Source organism: Phocoena phocoena, chromosome 1, assembly GCF_963924675.1.
Source record: "Phocoena phocoena chromosome 1, mPhoPho1.1, whole genome shotgun sequence".
Lineage (NCBI taxonomy): Eukaryota > Metazoa > Chordata > Mammalia > Artiodactyla > Phocoenidae > Phocoena > Phocoena phocoena.
Genome location: NC_089219.1, coordinates 164,921,855 through 164,939,433, shown reverse-complemented (window position 1 = coordinate 164,939,433; position 17,579 = coordinate 164,921,855). Strand labels below are relative to the sequence as shown.

At 45.7% G+C, this 17,579-nt stretch overlaps 1 protein-coding gene across 2 annotated transcripts in view; it reads left to right on the top strand.

Moving 5' to 3' along the window:
• Nucleotides 1–17,579, top strand: part of CNIH3 (cornichon family AMPA receptor auxiliary protein 3) — a 118,100-nt gene that overhangs the window by 35,788 nt on the left and 64,733 nt on the right. The window contains exons 2-3 of one of the 2 annotated variants that reach the window (XM_065889946.1): nucleotides 11,781–11,849; nucleotides 17,291–17,338. In XM_065889946.1, coding sequence (XP_065746018.1) covers nucleotides 11,781–11,849; nucleotides 17,291–17,338 — 117 coding nt within the window. The remainder of the gene's footprint in view (nucleotides 1–11,780; nucleotides 11,850–17,290; nucleotides 17,339–17,579) is intronic. The other variant, XM_065889954.1, reaches the window with a different exon arrangement.

Here is a 17,579-nt window from a genome sequence, read left to right as displayed (position 1 = left end):
CACAGCATGTGTTCTTCAGAGGGGCTGCCTTGCCCACCACAAGTCAGCAGAAGGTGGGGGGCCTTCTCATCCCCTCCTCCCCTCTGGATTTCACCCTGACCGGGATGGCTGCTGGCTGGAGCTGGGGACTGCCCTGCTGAGTGTCGGCAGGAGAAAGTCGGCTGAGCCTGCCTGGTCTCCTCTCTTGCCTCCCATCCCAGATGTGCCTGGTTCTGGGGGGTTCTTTGTTTTCTGTTAACTAGACGGGGACCAGGAAAGCAATGTCAGAACCACCTGTGTCTTCAAATTCTGGCAGAGGCAATGGCTGATAGGCCGTGTCCAGTGTTCCCCAATTTGTACTCATTATTCAGGTCTAGGGGCTGGTCTGGGAGCAGCTGATACCTCCTTTCCCAGCTCACCTGCTGATCCCAGCCTCCTTCCCGGCATCCCAGTGTTCAGTCTCCCACCTGTGACAGGATGGGCCCTAGCGCTTTCTCACCCACACGTGTCGTCAGAGCAGCTCTGCCCTTCGCTCCTACGTACATCCTCCTTCCCTAAAGTGCCTGGGTTCTCCTGGATCCAGACTGTGTGTTGCTAATGACTGTGCTCAAAATCAGGGAGGCGGGGCCCAAACATCTGTACGGTGGTAATAACTACAGCGATAATAGTAGTAATTAATGTTTATTGTTGCTATGCACTAGGCATTGCGCCCAGTGCTTTATGGACATTATTTCATTTGATCCTCACAGCCGCAGTCGGAGGTAGGAACCCTTACTGTCTCCTCTTTCTATTTGAGGACACTGAGCTTGGAGAGGTTAAACACTTTGCCTGCAGTCACTCAGATAGATGAGGTGGAGTTTGGATTTGAACTGAGGGTTTCTGACTCACAGGCACATGCTAACCATTCTGCCGTGTGGAGCCTTTTATATAATGGCAGTTCGTTCTTCATCCAACACCATCTTTATTTCTCCTGCTCTGACACTGTGGTCTCTGGCACCTCATTTCACGTGGCAACCAGTTGACGTAGGGAGAGTTATTATTCCCATTTTGTGGATAAGGAAACCACAGCCTGGAAAAGTGATGACAAGCCCAAGGTTACACAGCTAGTCCCTGCAGGGTAAAGACCCCACCGAGCCCTCCTCCAGGTGCAGGGCTCTTCCCTCTAAAGAGGCAGCACCTGTCGTGACGCAGGTAGGCATGGAGCCAATGGTGGCTCACCCTGTGATGGTGAGGGAAGGGGACATGGGGCCTACACGCGTGGTACGCATGAGTGTGGAGTCCATCTTCTTGGGGGTTCAGGTGTGGCTTAGCAAACAGTTGCCTGTAGCAGTTTAGAATCAGTGAACAGAACCTTTAGGACTCTTCAGCTGCTCCAGCGTCAGACATAAAAGCGACACTAGACCTAAGCCCCATGTGTTACAGCCAATAAAGCTGTTCCCGTGCCCCGTCTCTCTCCCATCCGGTGGAGCTCCTGACTCTCAAAAACGGCCCCAAGGCTGGGGCAGTGGTTTGAAGGAATTGCTCTTGTTGGGACAAGACATGGAGAGGAAGTGAAAAACTGACTTCTTTCTAAATTAGAAGTATATTCTTAGTGTGGCTTTAGGGAACTTACAGGAAGGCTTGTAGTGAGTATAAAAGCCTGCTTCCCCGGGGAGGTATTTATTTTGGGTTGGAAATGCTCCTGTCTGTTTCTTTCACTAACTAACATTCACTGGTGGCACCGAAAGCCATTTTTTCCTGATAACATCTTAGGTCACAGCAGCAACGGTTTCAGCTATTTTGCAAGTGGACTCTATATGTTTCCCAGGGTTGCCTTAACTAATTACCACAAACTAGGTGACTTAATTGGAATTTATTCTCTCATAGTTCTGGAAGCTGGAAGTGTGAAGTCAGGGCAGGGCCCTACTCCCTCTGACGGCTCTAGGGAAGATCCTTCCCTGTGTCTTCCGGCTTCTGGTAGCCCCTGACAACCCTCGGTGCTTCTTGGTTTGTGGCTGCATCACTCCCCATTTCTGTGTGTCCTTTTCTGTGTCTTATAGGGACGCTGGATTTTGGGCCTCTAGTCTAATATGATCTTATTTTAACTGATTATATCCGTAGAGACCCTATTTCCAAATAAGGCCACATTCTGAGGTTTGAGGTGACTTTGGGGGGGACACTATTCAACTTATAACATGGAGAAATCAAGAAGTTCTGCCCAGGTGGCCCTACTGTAGATAGGAGTCTGAATGCACACCTGGGTGACAGAGCTGTCCCTGTTTATAGATGGATCGGTAGGCGGAAATTCTGGGGGGCTCAGGCCCCCCGTGTCCTCTCGTTAGAAGACTTTGGACAGCTTTTCCCAGTGTCCGATTGCTCTCTGGGGTGGGTTAGCCCCAAATCATTCTCTGGCTTCCTGGGTCTGACTAGCCAGGATTCCTGGTCTTTTCTCATACTGCCTCTGACCACTGACTTTTCTTTTGGGTGAATTAGCGGCCTTGCAGAAAGGACCCAAAGATCGTCATCCCACCACCTACTCCTCAGTGTGCGTACCTGACACTGCATTCACACACGCTGACCTGTCTCATCAACGTCCCCCTTGGTACCACCCCTTTGTTGGATTGTGAGACCACAAGCAGCAAACGCACTCAGTTCTGTGAGTAACGTAGAGGCCGTATCACCAATGGAGCAGTTGGGCTGAGCAGGGTTTCAGCTCACAGGTCTGCTTCGCGGAGCCGGTTAGATGAGTCCCACACCAGGTGGGATTCTTGGTCAGTCCTGCTCTTGGCCTCATCCCCTCCCAGTGTCTCTTTCTGTCACTGGGCTTCAGCTGCCGTGGCCTTTCGGCACCTCATCCCTGCCGACCTTGTTTCCCACTAGGGCCTCTGCAGGCCCTAGTAACTTCCTTCTGGAAATTTCCACGTCTGGCTCCTGGTCATTCAGCCTCTCACCTGAAACGGCACCTCCTCCAAGAGGCCTTCCTTGACCACCCCCCTGTTCTAAGTCTTCCTATCACCCTGTTGTATTATACTTCCTTCAGGCAGCCTATCATTTTAAGATATTTTTCTTGTTTATTTATTGATTCCATCCCCTGCCCCTGTCTGTGAGCACAGGGACCTTATCTTCTGGCTCACCACTGTATTCCAGAGCCAAGAGCAGTGCCAGGGACATGGTGGGTGCCTAGGAAAGAGTCTTTTGGGCATCTTTAATAACTCAACACTTTCTTTTAACGATTTCAAGTCACAGAGAGACAACGCACTGTGCTACATGGAGCGTCAGCTGATCAGGATTCAGAAACCCGGATCCTGGTGTGGGCTGTTACTCACCCACTGTGCCATGGCCAGTACTTCATTCAAACGCTCTGCCTGGGGCTTGGTTTCCCGAACTGTACACTAGAGGGACATCCAGTGCACGGAGTCCTTGTGCAGATGGAATGTTTCAGTGAGATAATGTGATACAAATCCAAGATTGTGAGGCTTCAACCAGTGTAGATCTTTCAGAAACCAGAGGACACTGTGGAACGAACACGGGGGAGAGAATGTTCCAGACAAAAGAGGCTTCTCCGAATGCTAAACTCTGTGATGGGGCAGCCCTGGGGACTTATTAGCTAATGGAGGTTGACTTTTCTCTCATTCTTACTCTACCAGGAAGGTTTTTTCATAGTAGAGCATAGTTATTTTTAGCAGAATAACTGTTTCAGACAAGCAAGGTGACTTTTGATCTCCTAATTATAAACGCTGTGGGCCTAAAGAAAGAAGCCTTCTTGAGATGCTTTGTAGAGGATTTCTGTAATTCCCTGCCTCTTGAAGTGGGTCCAGGCTGCTTCCCACCTCGGGATGAGGCCCGATGGGATGGAGGCTGTCTAGAGTTAGGGCTGACCCACACCCGGCTGACATTGCACAAGAGGGGCTCTGATCCCTGGTGAGGCCCCTCACAGGGCCTTCATTTTGACCAGTGAATTTTTATTGAAGTATGGTTGGTTTACAATGTTGTGTTAGTTTCTGATATACAGCAAGGTGATTCAGTTTTATGTATATACTTTTTTAGATTCTCTTCCATTATAGATTATTACAAGATATTGAATATAGTTCCCTGTGCTAAACAGTAGGACCTTGTTGTTTATCTATTTTATATCTAGTAGTGCGTATCTGTTAATCCCAAGCTCCTAATTTATCCCTCCCCCCCTTTCCCCTTTAGTAACCGTAAATTTGTTTCTATGTCTGTGAGTCTATTTCAGTTTTGTAAAAAAGCCCATTTGTATCATTCTTTTAGATTCCACATATAAGTGATATCATATGATACTTGTCTTTCTCTGTCTGACTTACTTCACTTAGTATGATAATCTCTAGTTCCGTCTATGTTGCTGCAAATGACATTATTTCATTCTTTTTTATGGCTGAGTAACATTCCATGGTATATATATATACCACATCTTTATCTATTCATCTGTCAATGGACATTTAGGTTGCTTCCATGTCTTGGCTACTGTAAATAGTGGTGCCATGAACACTGGGGCCCATACATCTTTTCAAATTTTTTTTTCAACTTTGAGACATTTTATTTTATTTATTTATTTATTTGCGGTACGCGGGCCTCTCACTGTTGTGGCCTCTCTCGTTGCAGAGCACAGGCTCCGGACACGCAGGCCCAGCGGCCATGGCTCACGGGCCCAGCCGCTCCGCGGCATGTGGGATCTTCCCGGACCGGGGCACGAACCCGTGTCCCCTGCATCGGCAGGCGGACTCTCAACCACTGCGCCACCAAGGAGGCCCACATCTTTTCAAATTTGAGTTTTCATCTTTTCCATATATATGCCTATGAGTGGGATTGCTGGATTGTATGGTAGCTCTATTTTTTTTTTTTTTAAAGAAACTCCATACTGTTTTCCATAGTGGCTGCACCAGTTTACATTCCCACCAGCAGTGTAGGAGGGTCATCTTTTCTCCACACCCTCTCCAGCATTTATTATTCGTAGGCTTTCTAATGATGGCCATTCTGACTGGTGTGAGGTGATACCTCATTGTAGTTTTGATTTGCATTTCTCTAGTATTAGTGGTGTTGAGCGTCTTTTCATGTGCCTATTTGCCATCTGTATGTCTTCTTTGCAGGAATGTCTGTTTAGGTCTCCTGCCCAGTTTTTGGTTTTTCGTTTTTTGATATTGAGCTATATCAGCTCTTTGTATAATTTGGAAATTAGTTCCTTGTCAGTCGTATCACTTGCAGATATTTTCTCCCATTCTGTAGGTTGTCTTTTCGTTTGGTTTATGGTTTCCTTTGGTGTGCAAAAGCTTATAAGTTTGATTTGATTAGGTGTCTCTCTCTCTCTCTTTTTTTTTTTTTTTTGCTTTTATTTCTTTTGCCTTAGGAGACTGCCCTAAGAAAACATTGCTATGGTTTACATCAGAGAATGTTTTGCCTGTGTTCTCTTCTAGGAATTCTATGGTGTCATGTCTTATATTTAAGTCTTTAACCCATTTTGAGTTTATTTTTGTGTGTGGTGTGAGACAGTGTTCTAACTTCATTGATTTACATGCAGCTGTCCAGCTCCCCCAGCACCACTTGCTGAAGAGACTGTCTTTTCTCCATTGTATATCCTTGCCTCCTTTGTCGAAGATTACTTGACTGTAGGTGTGAAGATTTATTTCTGGGCTCTCTATTCTGTTCCATTGATACGTATGTCTGTTTTTGTGCCAATACCATGCTGTTTTGATGACCACAGCTTTGTAGTATTGTCTGAAGTTCAGAGGGTTATGCCTCCTGCTTCGTTCTTTTTCCTCAGGATTGCTTTGGCAATTCTGGATCTTTTGTGCTTCCATATAAATTTTATGATTATTTGTTCTATTTCTGTAAAATATGTCATGGGTACTTTGATAGGGATCACATAAAATCTGTAGATTGCTTTGGGTAGTAAGGCCATTTTAACAATATTAATTCTTCCAAAGGCCAGTGAATTGTTGATTCATGATCCTGGGGCCAGGGGTGCTGGGGAGCAGCTGGATGGTTTGGGTCAGGACTTTTGGGGGATGAGTTAGCCCAAGACTAGTGGTGGCAGAGTCAGGGCTCAAGTTTCACAGAAACAGCTTCTCATCGAGTGTGTTTCTCTTCTTGGAGCTCCCTTCCTTTCTGGACTTCTCTGTGGACTCCCCAGCCCCTGGCTCTGCCTCTCTTGGAGCCTCCAGCTCCATACACAACTAGGTCCTGGCATCTGACCTTCTCTTCCTCTTGAGCATCACCTCCTGCACAGCCCAGCCCCAGGCAAGGTCATAGACAATCTGATTAGCTAGAACCTCTGTTATGCAGCTTGTGGAAGAACTGTTTCTCTTGCTTTGTTTCCACTGTTCAGCTGCTGCCTTTTCTAGCCTTTTCTGTGCTCACTCAAGCCTCCATCTCAAAAGTTTAGCAAGAAAACCAAGAGGGGAGATACCCTATGAGGGAAAATGAAACAAGCAGTGAGGGTGGCTCGGAATATAAATTCGACCTATAAATTTGACAACTTTGGTGAAATCAGCCAGTTCCTTAAGGTCACAAATGCTCCAAGCTCATGTAATAAGAAATAAATAAACAGATAGTCCTAAATCTATTAAAGAAATTGAATTTTTAGTTTAAACCATAAAGAAAACCCTAGGTTTTAGAAGAAAAACCTAGGAGAAAATCTCTGTGGCCTTAAGAGTTCTTAGGTCCAAAAGAGTTCTTAGATCCAACACCAAAAGTATGATCAATATAAGAAAAACTGATAAATTGGATAAACTGTTAAATGTTAAAATGAAGAACTTTTGCTCTGAGAAACATCCTATAAAGAATGAAAAGACAAGATACAGAATAGAAGAAAATATTTGCATACGATACAAATGAACTTATTTACAAAACAGAAATAGACTCACAGACAAAGAAAACAAACTTGTGGTTACCAAAGGGGAAAGTGGGGTGGGGGGATAAATTAGGAGTTTGGGATTAACAGATACGCACTACTATATATAAAAGATAAACAACAAGGTCCTACTGTATAGCACAATATCTTGTAACAAACCATAATGGAAAAGAATATGAAAAATAATATATCTATATACATACAGCTGAATCACTTTGCTATACGCCAGAAACTAACACAATATTATAAATCAACTATTCTTCAATTAAAAAAATTTTTTTAATTCGCAATTTGCATAGCTGACAAAGGACTTGTATCCAGAATGTATAAAGAATTCTCAAAAATCATCAATAAGAAAGCAGCTAAATTTAAGAAAATAAAATAGGCAAATGATTTAAACACACACTTCACCAAAGAAGACACACAGACGGCCATTAAGCCCATGAAAAGCTGCTCAACATAATTAGTCATTGGAGAAATGCATATTAAAATTATAATGAGATACCTCTACACACCCATTGAAATGGCTAAAATGAAAGAAACCCAAACTGACAATACTAAGTTTTGGTGAGGAAGTGGAGTGACTGGAACTCTCATATGTTGCTGGTGGGCATACAGAATGGTACAGCCACTTTGGAAAAGAGTTTCTCCATTTCTTTTATAAACATACACTTACCACGTGAACCAGCGATCCATTTCCTCTTTGCCAAAGAAAATTGAAAACTTACATTTAGATGAAAACTGTTATGCAGATGTCTCTAGCAGCTTTATTCATAACTGTAAAAAACTGGAAACAACCCACCTGTTCTTTAACAGGTGAATGAATAAACCGTGGTTCGTCTCTGTAATGGAATACTACTCAGCAACAAAAAGGCACAAACTGATGATACAGGCGACAACGTGGCTGAATCTTAAATGCGTTACCTTAAGTGAACGAAACCAGACTCAAAAGCCAAGATACGGCGTGGTGGCACTTACATGACTTTCTGGAAAAGACAAAACTATAGGGATGGAGAAGAGGTTCATGGTTGCCGGGTCGGGGTAGGGGGTGGGGGTGAGGTTAGGGTTAGGGATGGGGGAAGGGTTGGCTCCAAAGGAGCCACAGGAGAGAATTTTGGGGGGTGATGGAGCCGTTCCGTGTTTTGACTGTGGAGGTGCTGGGATATGATGAGCGTGCAATAAATGTTAGCTATTATTATAGTCGTCTTGTTTATATAGCACGTATCACATTGTAGCAGAATGATTTGTTTACATGCTTGTCTTCCTTTCTAGCCCAGGAACTTGGTGAGGACAGGATCTGTATCTTGTTGATTTTTGTACCTGCGGGGGCTAGCCCCGTCAGTGCCTGTGTGTGAAAGGTGCTCACTGAATGTTTGTCAAGCGAATGGAAGGATCATTTAGTGAGTAGTTAGCGGGGGTAGGGATGCTGAAAGCCTTTATCCTCACTGTGCACATCGTCATCACCATCATCACCATCATCAGAAAGTACCCGTTATCTCATGGAGCTCAAAGGCGTAAGTTGCACTCTGGTCTTCCTCTCTTCACACCCTCCTCCAAGTCGGGACCTGAGTTGGGCAGTGGTTGCCCGCTCTCAGGTGCACTTAGCAACTCGGAATCCCCATGGCTCCTCTCCTGCTGCTTTATGCACCGGCAGCCTTTGCTCCCTTCAGCCCAGACCCACGTCCCGGCACTTAGACAGGGACATGGGCCCAGGTCAGGGCTGGAGGTGGGAATTACACAAGTGTGTCTTCAGTCATGGCCATGACGTAGGGCTTGACTCCTTCCGTCGCTGAGCTTCCGGCCTCTTTGGGGAGCTTATATATGCTGCACCAACAGTTATTGGGTTCTGATGCTATCCAGAGATTTACTTTCAGTTGACTGGCTCAAAAGATGATGAATTGTCTTTATAATTAGGTAAATAATGAGCCGAAAGATTGCTTATGTCAGCCTCCTGGGAGCTAGGAGTGGCGAGCTTTGGGTTCTGCCCTTGGTCCTGCTCTGTTTGTATTTAGATCACGGTGAATGTGGATAATGAACACATGTTCATTAGGATTTGTAGTTGGGAGATAGATCATATCTCAACAGATTAGACCCACAGGGAGGAATTAAAAGGGATAAATGTCAGTTTCTGCTCTTAGGTGTCCGAATCCAATAATGGACATGTTGGAATGAGGTGGGCTTAGTTAAACTGAAACACATGAAGAAGACCTGGGCTTTTAGGCAATGCAAGCTCGGTGTGAAACCAGGTGTGTGATGTGGCTACCAGTAGGTTAATGCTATCAGGTTACATTAACAGAGGCATAGTTTACAGAACAGAGGAGGGGAGTGAGACGTTTACTCTCTGAGCCAGCTGACCTCACCTTGAGCATGGTGTTCAGTTCTGACAGTCATGTTTTAGTAAAGACATTTACAACCTGTAATGTCAGTGAAGGGAAATCAGAATGATGAGGCAACTTAGTGCCAGTTAATCTAAGTAAAGGTTGGAGAGATTTCGCCTGAAGAAGAAAGATTGGCTGCATTCACCATAGCCGGCAATACTTAAAGGGGTTTCTTGTGGAAGAGTGATTCAACGATTCCCTGTGCCTCTAAAGCAGTGCTGTACACAATAGAACTTTCTGTGATGATGGGAATGTTTTACATCTGTGCTGTTTAATAGCTACTAGACAGATGTGATTTTGAGCAATTAAAGTGTAGTGACCGAATTTTACATTTAATTTTAACTAATTAAAATAGCCAAATGTGGCTACCATATTGGACACTGCCACTCTAGAGGAGAAATAAAAGAATAGAATAGGGGTTGGCAAATTTTTTTTTTGTAAAGGGTGAGATACTAACTATTTTGGGCTTTGCTGGCCATATGGTGTTTGTGCAGCTACTGAGCTCTGCCATCATAGTGTAAGAATATAGACCATATATAAAAGAATCATTGTGTCTATGTTCCAATGAACCTTTATTGATGGAAATTGAAATTTGAATATGGTATAGTTTTTACATGCCACAAAATAGTATTCTTCTTTTGATTTTTTTCTACTATATTAAAGGTGTAAAAACCATTGTTAGCTTACAGGTTGTACAGAAATGTGTGGCAGGCTAGATTTGGCCCTCAGGCTGTAGTTTGCTGACCCTGGCTTAGTGTGTGGGTGAAAACCTTAGGGAGTTATATGTAAGTTCAGTAAAGGAAGATGATGATTAATTAGAGGTAACCAGGGATGGAAGGAGCGTCTTCAGTAAGTGGTCAGTTTCTTCTTACTACAGCGTTCAGGTATAGGCTGGATAATGAACTATCTTGCGAGGGATGATATAGAAATGTGTCTATTTAATACAACTTGTACTAGAGTTTCCCCCTAATTCTGCAGGAGTATTGAAATCAGGATGACACGTGATTGCTCTAAAAGCATACTTGCTTTTTCGAGGGAAGCGTGTTGTTTTCCCTCACTTGGTACTTACTTTCACCTCCATGCTGCAGGAACAGGGACTGTTGAGGGTGGGGTGGCAGCTTCATTGCTTCAGCAATTCTGCCCAGTGTTCAGGGACCCCTGGGATGTGCCTTCCTGGGGGAGTTGGTTTGTCCATTTGCATGCAGCCCAGGAGAGGACCTAAGACATCCACACCCTAAGAGAGGACACTCTCCTGTCTGAATGCCACCTTGTTCTGTCCCTGAGTCTCCCTGGGGACATCTGGGGGACAAGGTGGGCCAGGGTTAGGAAGCTTCACCTCTAGTTAGTTCTTTCTGTGCCTGGGTCACGCCTCGTTCTGTGACCAGAGAAGGTCACTTCCAACATTCTCCCCTCCAGACAAAGGGGGAAACCATTGCTCTCTGGGGACCTCTGAGTCTCTGTCCAGAATGACCTTGAGAACCCAAGTCCAATGGACCAAGGTGTGACGCCTTGACTGTCCAGGAGCTGATCGTCCAGGCTGTGGACGGCTAGAGATTGGGTTGTTTCTATTCCTGTCAACTCTGCTTTCTTGATTTTTCTCTTCTCCCATTTGCCTGACTTCTATCCATTTAACTTCTAATCAGCATCTCTGCCAGAATAAACAAAAATAAAAAGTAAACAGCTTTTTCCTGAAGGAGAAAATGGAAAGTGCTGGTTTGAAGTTTTAAATTTTTTATGCCTTTATCCAAACCTCAAACTACTCTCATCGAAACAGAGTTATCTCTACATTTTTGTGAAGCACAGGAAACTTAAAAAACTTTATTTTGGGGATTTAAAAAATTGAGATATATTTGACTTACAGCATTGAGTACATTTAAGGTGTACAGCCTAGAGATTTCCTACATTTATGTTGCAATATGGTTGCCACTGCAGCGTTAGCTAACACCTCTGTCCCATCACATAGTTACCATTTCTTCAAGTACTGGGAACAATTAAGATCTAGTCTCTTAGCAAGTTTAATGTTTATAATACGATTTTGTTGTCTATGATCACTGTACTGTGTTAGGTCTCCAGGACTTATTTATCTGTTAGTTTTAAGTATCTACCTTTAAACAACATCCCTCCCGTTCCCTCTTTTGGGGATTTTTTTTTTTTTTTTTTTTTTTTTTTTGCCGTACGCGGGCCTCTCACTGCTGTAGCCTCTCCCGTTGCGGAGCACAGGCTCCGGACGCGCAGGCTCAGTGGCCATGGCTCACGGGCCCAGCCGCTCCACGGCATGTGGGATCTTCCCAGACCAGGGCACGAACCCGTGTCCCCTGTGTCGGCAGGCGGACTCTCCACCATTGCGCCACCAGGGAAGCCCTCTTTTGGGGATTTTTAAGCATACACAGACATAGACAGGAGAGTACAATCAACCCCAGGTGCCCATTACCAGCTTTGACAGTGATTGACTCCTGGCCAGTCTTGTGTCATTGATATACTTTGCCCGCCTCCTGAGTTATTTTGGACCAAATCAGAGGAAGCTTTTGATATGGTGCATTGACACTAACATCTTGATTCTGTGTTTTCTGTTTCAGATAATTGCCTTTGATGAGTTAAGGACGGATTTTAAGAACCCCATCGACCAGTGCAACCCTGTTCACGCGGTAAGTGGTGGGTGCTGGTGACCTGAAGGGTGGTGTCACCCCAGGCCACCCAGGGTCTGTGAAGGAGGGCGAGGTCTCCGTGAGGAGGATGAGTGAAGCGCAGGCTCGGCCCGGGCTGCATCTCCATGCCTGGCTCGGGGCGGTCCTTCCTCAGGCGGTTGAGGTCTCCATTTATCATGCAAAGTCAAGTACAGCAGTCCCACCCCCCGGGTGGGAGAGGTCTGTGTGATGTGGCTGCGGAGTCCTCAAGGCCCCATGTTAGTGGGTTTTGGCTACACCCCCTTAAACAAGGAGAGAGGCTCAGGCTGGCCACCATGTTGGCAGGTGTAGGAGTATCACCATGGCTGTCCCCGCTCTGCACTTGGCCAGGTTTCTCCGAGGGAGGCTTGCAGGGGCGTTGATGTATGCAGCTACTCACCCCATATCCGTCACCCGGGAAGCATTCATCTCGGGAGGCTCTGCAGGCCTGAGGTCAGCTTGCCTCCCCCTGGGGAACCCGATGCCGTCTGGTTGTCCGGTCCGGGTTCAGCATGTGAGAGACCTCCTACCCCAGCACCTGCTCTTCCCAGAGTTCTGCTGAGCCATCTGGCTTGTCGGGCCGTGCCTGCTGCCCTCCCACGTGCCCTGGAATGGATGCAGAAAGAGGCCTCGACGCGGGGAGAGGAGGGGGACCTCATGTTTGTTGAGTGGGGGTGGGTGTTGGCTGTCCGCCCCTCTACTCAATGCAGCCCACATCCCAGAGCCAGGCACCAGCCTGCCTGTGGACAGAGCCTTTTCCGGGCCCAAAGGATGGAGCTCACAGTTCATGCGAGTCCATCTCTCAGTCTAAGCTCACTGGACCTGCATGGAGTTGAACTTCCTTCCAGGCCCTGGTTTCCAGTGCTAAGGCACGCTTTGTTTTAATAATTCTGTTGATAGTTTGATAGTTTGAGTCAGAAGTTTTAGAGAGAACACTGGAATTTTCTAGTGTGCATATATATATATGAAAAATATATATTAGTATGACTATTAACCTGGAAGGCTTATGGCATCATTCTTTAGTGACAGGGACAAGAGGTCTGTTCTCCTTAACTGCAGGCCCCCTGAAGAGGGCTGTGCTCTTAGGGAGGTACCAGAAGACCAGGGGAGCAGGCTTTGGTGTCACCCTCTGTAAAGTACAGGGTTATTATTGGAGTTGTTTTTTTGAGTTTTTACTACATGCTAGGACCTATATATATGTAACCTATAATCCTCACAGCTCTGCTAGACAGGCATTATTTACCCAGTTTATAGACTCTTATCCAAGGACTCAAAGCTCATGAGCAGTGAAGTCACGATTGGAGCCCAAGTCTGCCTGTGTTCTTACCACCTACTCTACATTGTGCCTTTAAGAGCCTGATTTTATAATCCCTTTGGCATCAAATTCTTTGATTCTATGAAAGAGAGCCTAACCCTCTCCAAGTCAACTGTGTGAAGCGGAATTTTGTGACAAGTTGGAAGAATCCCTAAGATCCACCTGAAAACTTACTATATCTTATGAAACTTGTCATTATTAAAATCCGTTTTGTTTCCAACTGCCAGCCTCACCACCACCAGTGATAACTTGGCTCCTGTAGGCCTGAACGCGTTGCACCTTTGGGCTCCTTTCTTTCTGGATGTTTTTGTGTTTGGCCCCAGCATCACACACTTGGCTCGTCAACATCGACCAGGTGCACAGAGCTGCCCTAGTCCAAGAGGGTGCTTCTGTTTGGAATGCCAGGGAGTCAATTGCCTGCTTCCCTTCCTCCTGGTGGCTTGGGCTCAAGTTAGAAAGCGGCTCACTTAGAACACCCAGAGTTTCTTGTGTGATCCCAGGGTAAATACTAGTGAAGAAATAGTGCCCTGCCCCTCAATTCCATCATGCGAATTCAACACTGGGGTGGCAGGAGGTTGGCCAAACCATGAGACAGGTTTGTGGAGCCCGTTTCCATCTCACCTTGGCAGGTTCCTTAGTTCAGGCAGAACAAAGAAAATTAGGACCCGTGTATGTCCCACTGGGAGCTTCTGTGCAAGGTCAGTGCAAGGACAGAAACTGCACACAGTAGGCGCTCTATTTGTTGATGAAAGAATGAATGACTGAAGGGTGAGGTTGCATAGCAGAGAAGCTGGATCTCAACTCTTTATTCCTATTATTAAAGACACACTTCTTCACAGATGTAGGAAACAAATTTATGATTATCAGGGGAAGTGGGGGATGAATTGGGAGATTGGGATTGACTTATACACACCACTATATGTAAAATAGATAACTAATAAGGACCTACTGTATAGTATAGGGAGCTCTACTCAGTACTCTGTAAAGACCTATATGGGAAAAGAATCTTACAAAGAGTGTATATCTGTATATGTATAACTGATTCACTTTACTGTACACCCGAAACTAACACAACTTTGTAAATCAACTATACTCCAATAAAAATTAAAAAGAATAAAGCCACACTTTTAATTAGTTAATGAATTAATTAAGGAATCTGGACCCCGAAGGCCAGACATCTCATGGATAGACTCAAGCCCTTAAGTAAAGGACTCTTGTCTGAGATTTTTTTTTAAAAATCCATAGAAACCCTAAATGGAAGTGTATTAGACACATTTCCCCCAGTTTTTATGATGTTCCTCCCCGGCAGGAACTTAAACGCTTTGGAAGCCTCATTTAACTCATCTTTAAGCTCTTTGGGCCCCTGTAGATCCTCTGAAGCAGCATCTCAGGCTCAGGTGGCTTGACAAAGCTGCTTCCCTGCTCGGTAACTCCAGCCCTGGATGGACTTGTGTTGCAAACAATTGCTGATGGGTGTGATGCTTTTTTTTTTTTTTTAAAGAAGATGTTGGGGGTAGGAGTTTATTAATTAATTTATTTTGGCTCTGCTGTGTCTTCATTTCTGTGCGAGGGCTTTCTCTAGTTGTGGCAAGCAGGGGCCACTCTTCATCGCGGTGCGCGGGCCTCTCACGATCGCGGCCTCCCTTGTTGCGGAGCACAGGCTCCAGACGCGCACAGGCTCGGTAGTTGTGGCTCCTGGGCCCACTCGCTCCGCGGCATGTGGGATCCTCCCAGACCAGGGCTACGAACCCGTGTCCCCTGCATTAGCAGGCAGATTCTCAACCACTGCACCACCGGGGAAGCCCGGTGTGGTGCATTTCTAAATCAATGTGCATGAGGCCCACTGGTTCTTTGGATTTAAGCTCCACATATTGTCAGACCCTCTGGGTGGACCCCTCTTCCATGTGGTAGGAAGAGGAGGAATGTTTGTTTTTACTCCTAGTTTCTCACGTTAACCCTTTCCCCTTCCTTTTGCCAGCTGGGCATTTAATATCACTGTAAAGTAATGAGAAATGTCCTTTAGAGGATCTGACTTGCTGGGGAAGGAGCTAGCGTGCGTCCTGAACCTCCCTCTTACATGCCTGTTATCTCACACCTTTTCCCACTATTCTCCATTAGGCAGCCCAGCTGTGTTTGTGCTTGTGCGTGCACGCATGCACACACACGTGTGTTGAGGAGGATGTGGTCTGTCTTCCTAGCCATGTGGATGCTAATTTGTCCTGATGTGGGCTCTTTCCTCTGGGCTTAAAGGGTGCACGGGAATCAGTATATTTATGATTTAATTAGGGAAATTGAAGCATCCCAGCCACCTGTCTTCTCCTGAGCCACGAGGAATCTCATTATGATCACATCGACCGCAACCAAATTGCCTCAGTAATGACGCACTGGGAGATGCCACAGCTGTGTTCAGAGAGGCTTCAGAAATCGCAGAAGTCTCTGCGGGAAAGGGGAGGCGGCACTTAGCGTGTTAGGCGAGCACCATCACCTGTGCGGCCCCGGAGCATCTTCCTTTGGCAGCGAGCCAGACTCTGGAGATAGACTTGGGCATCTTGAAAAGTCTTAGCCCCCGGGGCACTGCTGGTGTCTAATTGAGTGGGAAGATTGCTTCCTCTAAATACAGCCACTTTAGAAAAATAAAACCGATGGGCAGAGAACTTCCCCACCTCACACACTAATCAGGCAGACATGCTCTTCGCGGCTTGAATGGGAAGCCCTCCCGGGGGACCCGACCGCAGGCTTTGGATTCACGCGTATGTGGTGCCCGTTCTGCGGTTTGACTGTCCTATAGGGACACAGAGGCTGCAGGAAAAAGTACAGAAACCTGTGCTGGGCTGAGAGGGAAGCTGAGCCCATGCTGTGTGCTGGGAAAGTTCAGTTAAGAGCAAATAACTATGACAAGGTAGATGGAGAAAAGCTCAAAGCTCTTTTTTTCCTTTCAATTTCATTGAAATATAACTGACATATAGCAGTGTATTTAGTTTAAGCTGTATAGCACAATGACTTGACTTGTATATATTGCTTAATTGGTTAACATCCATCATTTCATACAGATACAAAAGAGAAAAGAAAAAAAGTGATGAAAATTTTGGGATTTATTCACTTAGCAGCCTTCAAATATGCCACACAGCAGTGTTAGCTGTAGTCATCACGTTGTACATGACATCCCCAGGAGTTACATCTTATGACTGGAAGATTGTACCTTTTGATCGCCTTTATCCAATTCCCTCTCCAGCTCTGATTACCACAGCTATGAGTTGGTTTTGTTGTTCTTGTTTTGTTTTGTTTTTAGATTCCACATGTAAGTGAGATCATACAGTATTTGTCTTTCTCTGACTTACTTCACTTAACACAGTGCCCTTGAGGTCCATCCATGTTGTCGCAAAAGGCAAGATTTACTTCTTTCTCATGGCTGAATAATATTCCATTATATGTGTGTATACCACAACTGCTTTATCCATTCATTTGTCAATGGACACTTAGGTTGTTTCCATGCCTCGGCTATTGTAAAAACTGCTGTTATGAGCGTGGGGGTGTAGATATCTCTTCAACGTAGTGATTTTGTTTCCTTTGGCTATATCCGGAAGTGGAACGATGGATCATGTGGTACTTCTATTTTTAACTTTTTGAGGAACCTCCATACTGTTTTCCACAGTGGCTGTGTCAATTCACATCCCCACCAACAGTGCACCAGGGTTCCCTTTTTTCCCACAGCCTCACCAGCACTTGTTACCTCTTTTCTTTCTGAGGCTAGTCATTCTAACAGGTGTGAGGTGATATCTCGTTGTGGGTTTAATTTGCATTTCCCTGGTGATTAGTGATATTGAGCACCTTTTCAGGTACCTGGGGGCCATCTGTGTGTCTTCTTTGGAAGAATGTCTATTTTCCTCTGCCCATTTTTAATTGGATCATTTGGTGTTTTGCTGTTGAGTTGTACGAGCAGAAACTCTTGTTAGGGACAGCCACTTGAGTGAGAGCATGGAGGTCATGACTGGGAGGGATCTGTGGTGGGTTCTGCCTCCTCTACTAGGGGCTGAATGTGGGGCTTCTCATGTTCTTTCAGCAGAAAATCTAACCTCCCGTCTCTTTTCTTTCCCATGCATCCTGATAGAGGGAACGGCTGAGGAACATCGAGCGCATCTGCTTCCTTCTACGAAAGGTCAGTGCAAGCACCCGGTGACGGAATTTGGATGGTCACGGTGGTCACACAGTGGGAGGGGCTGGTGAGGCTCAGTGCCTGCTTCGGTCCTGTCTCCCCACAGAGGCAAATGGTGGCGGGGGAGGAGGAGGTGGGAGCACGTGATCACTTCTTTGGAAACCTCCAGAGACAGGAGGAGCTAATTAAAAGGGATGGCCATCAATCAGTGTCAGGACAGCACTGGATATTTGCAAGCCCTCTG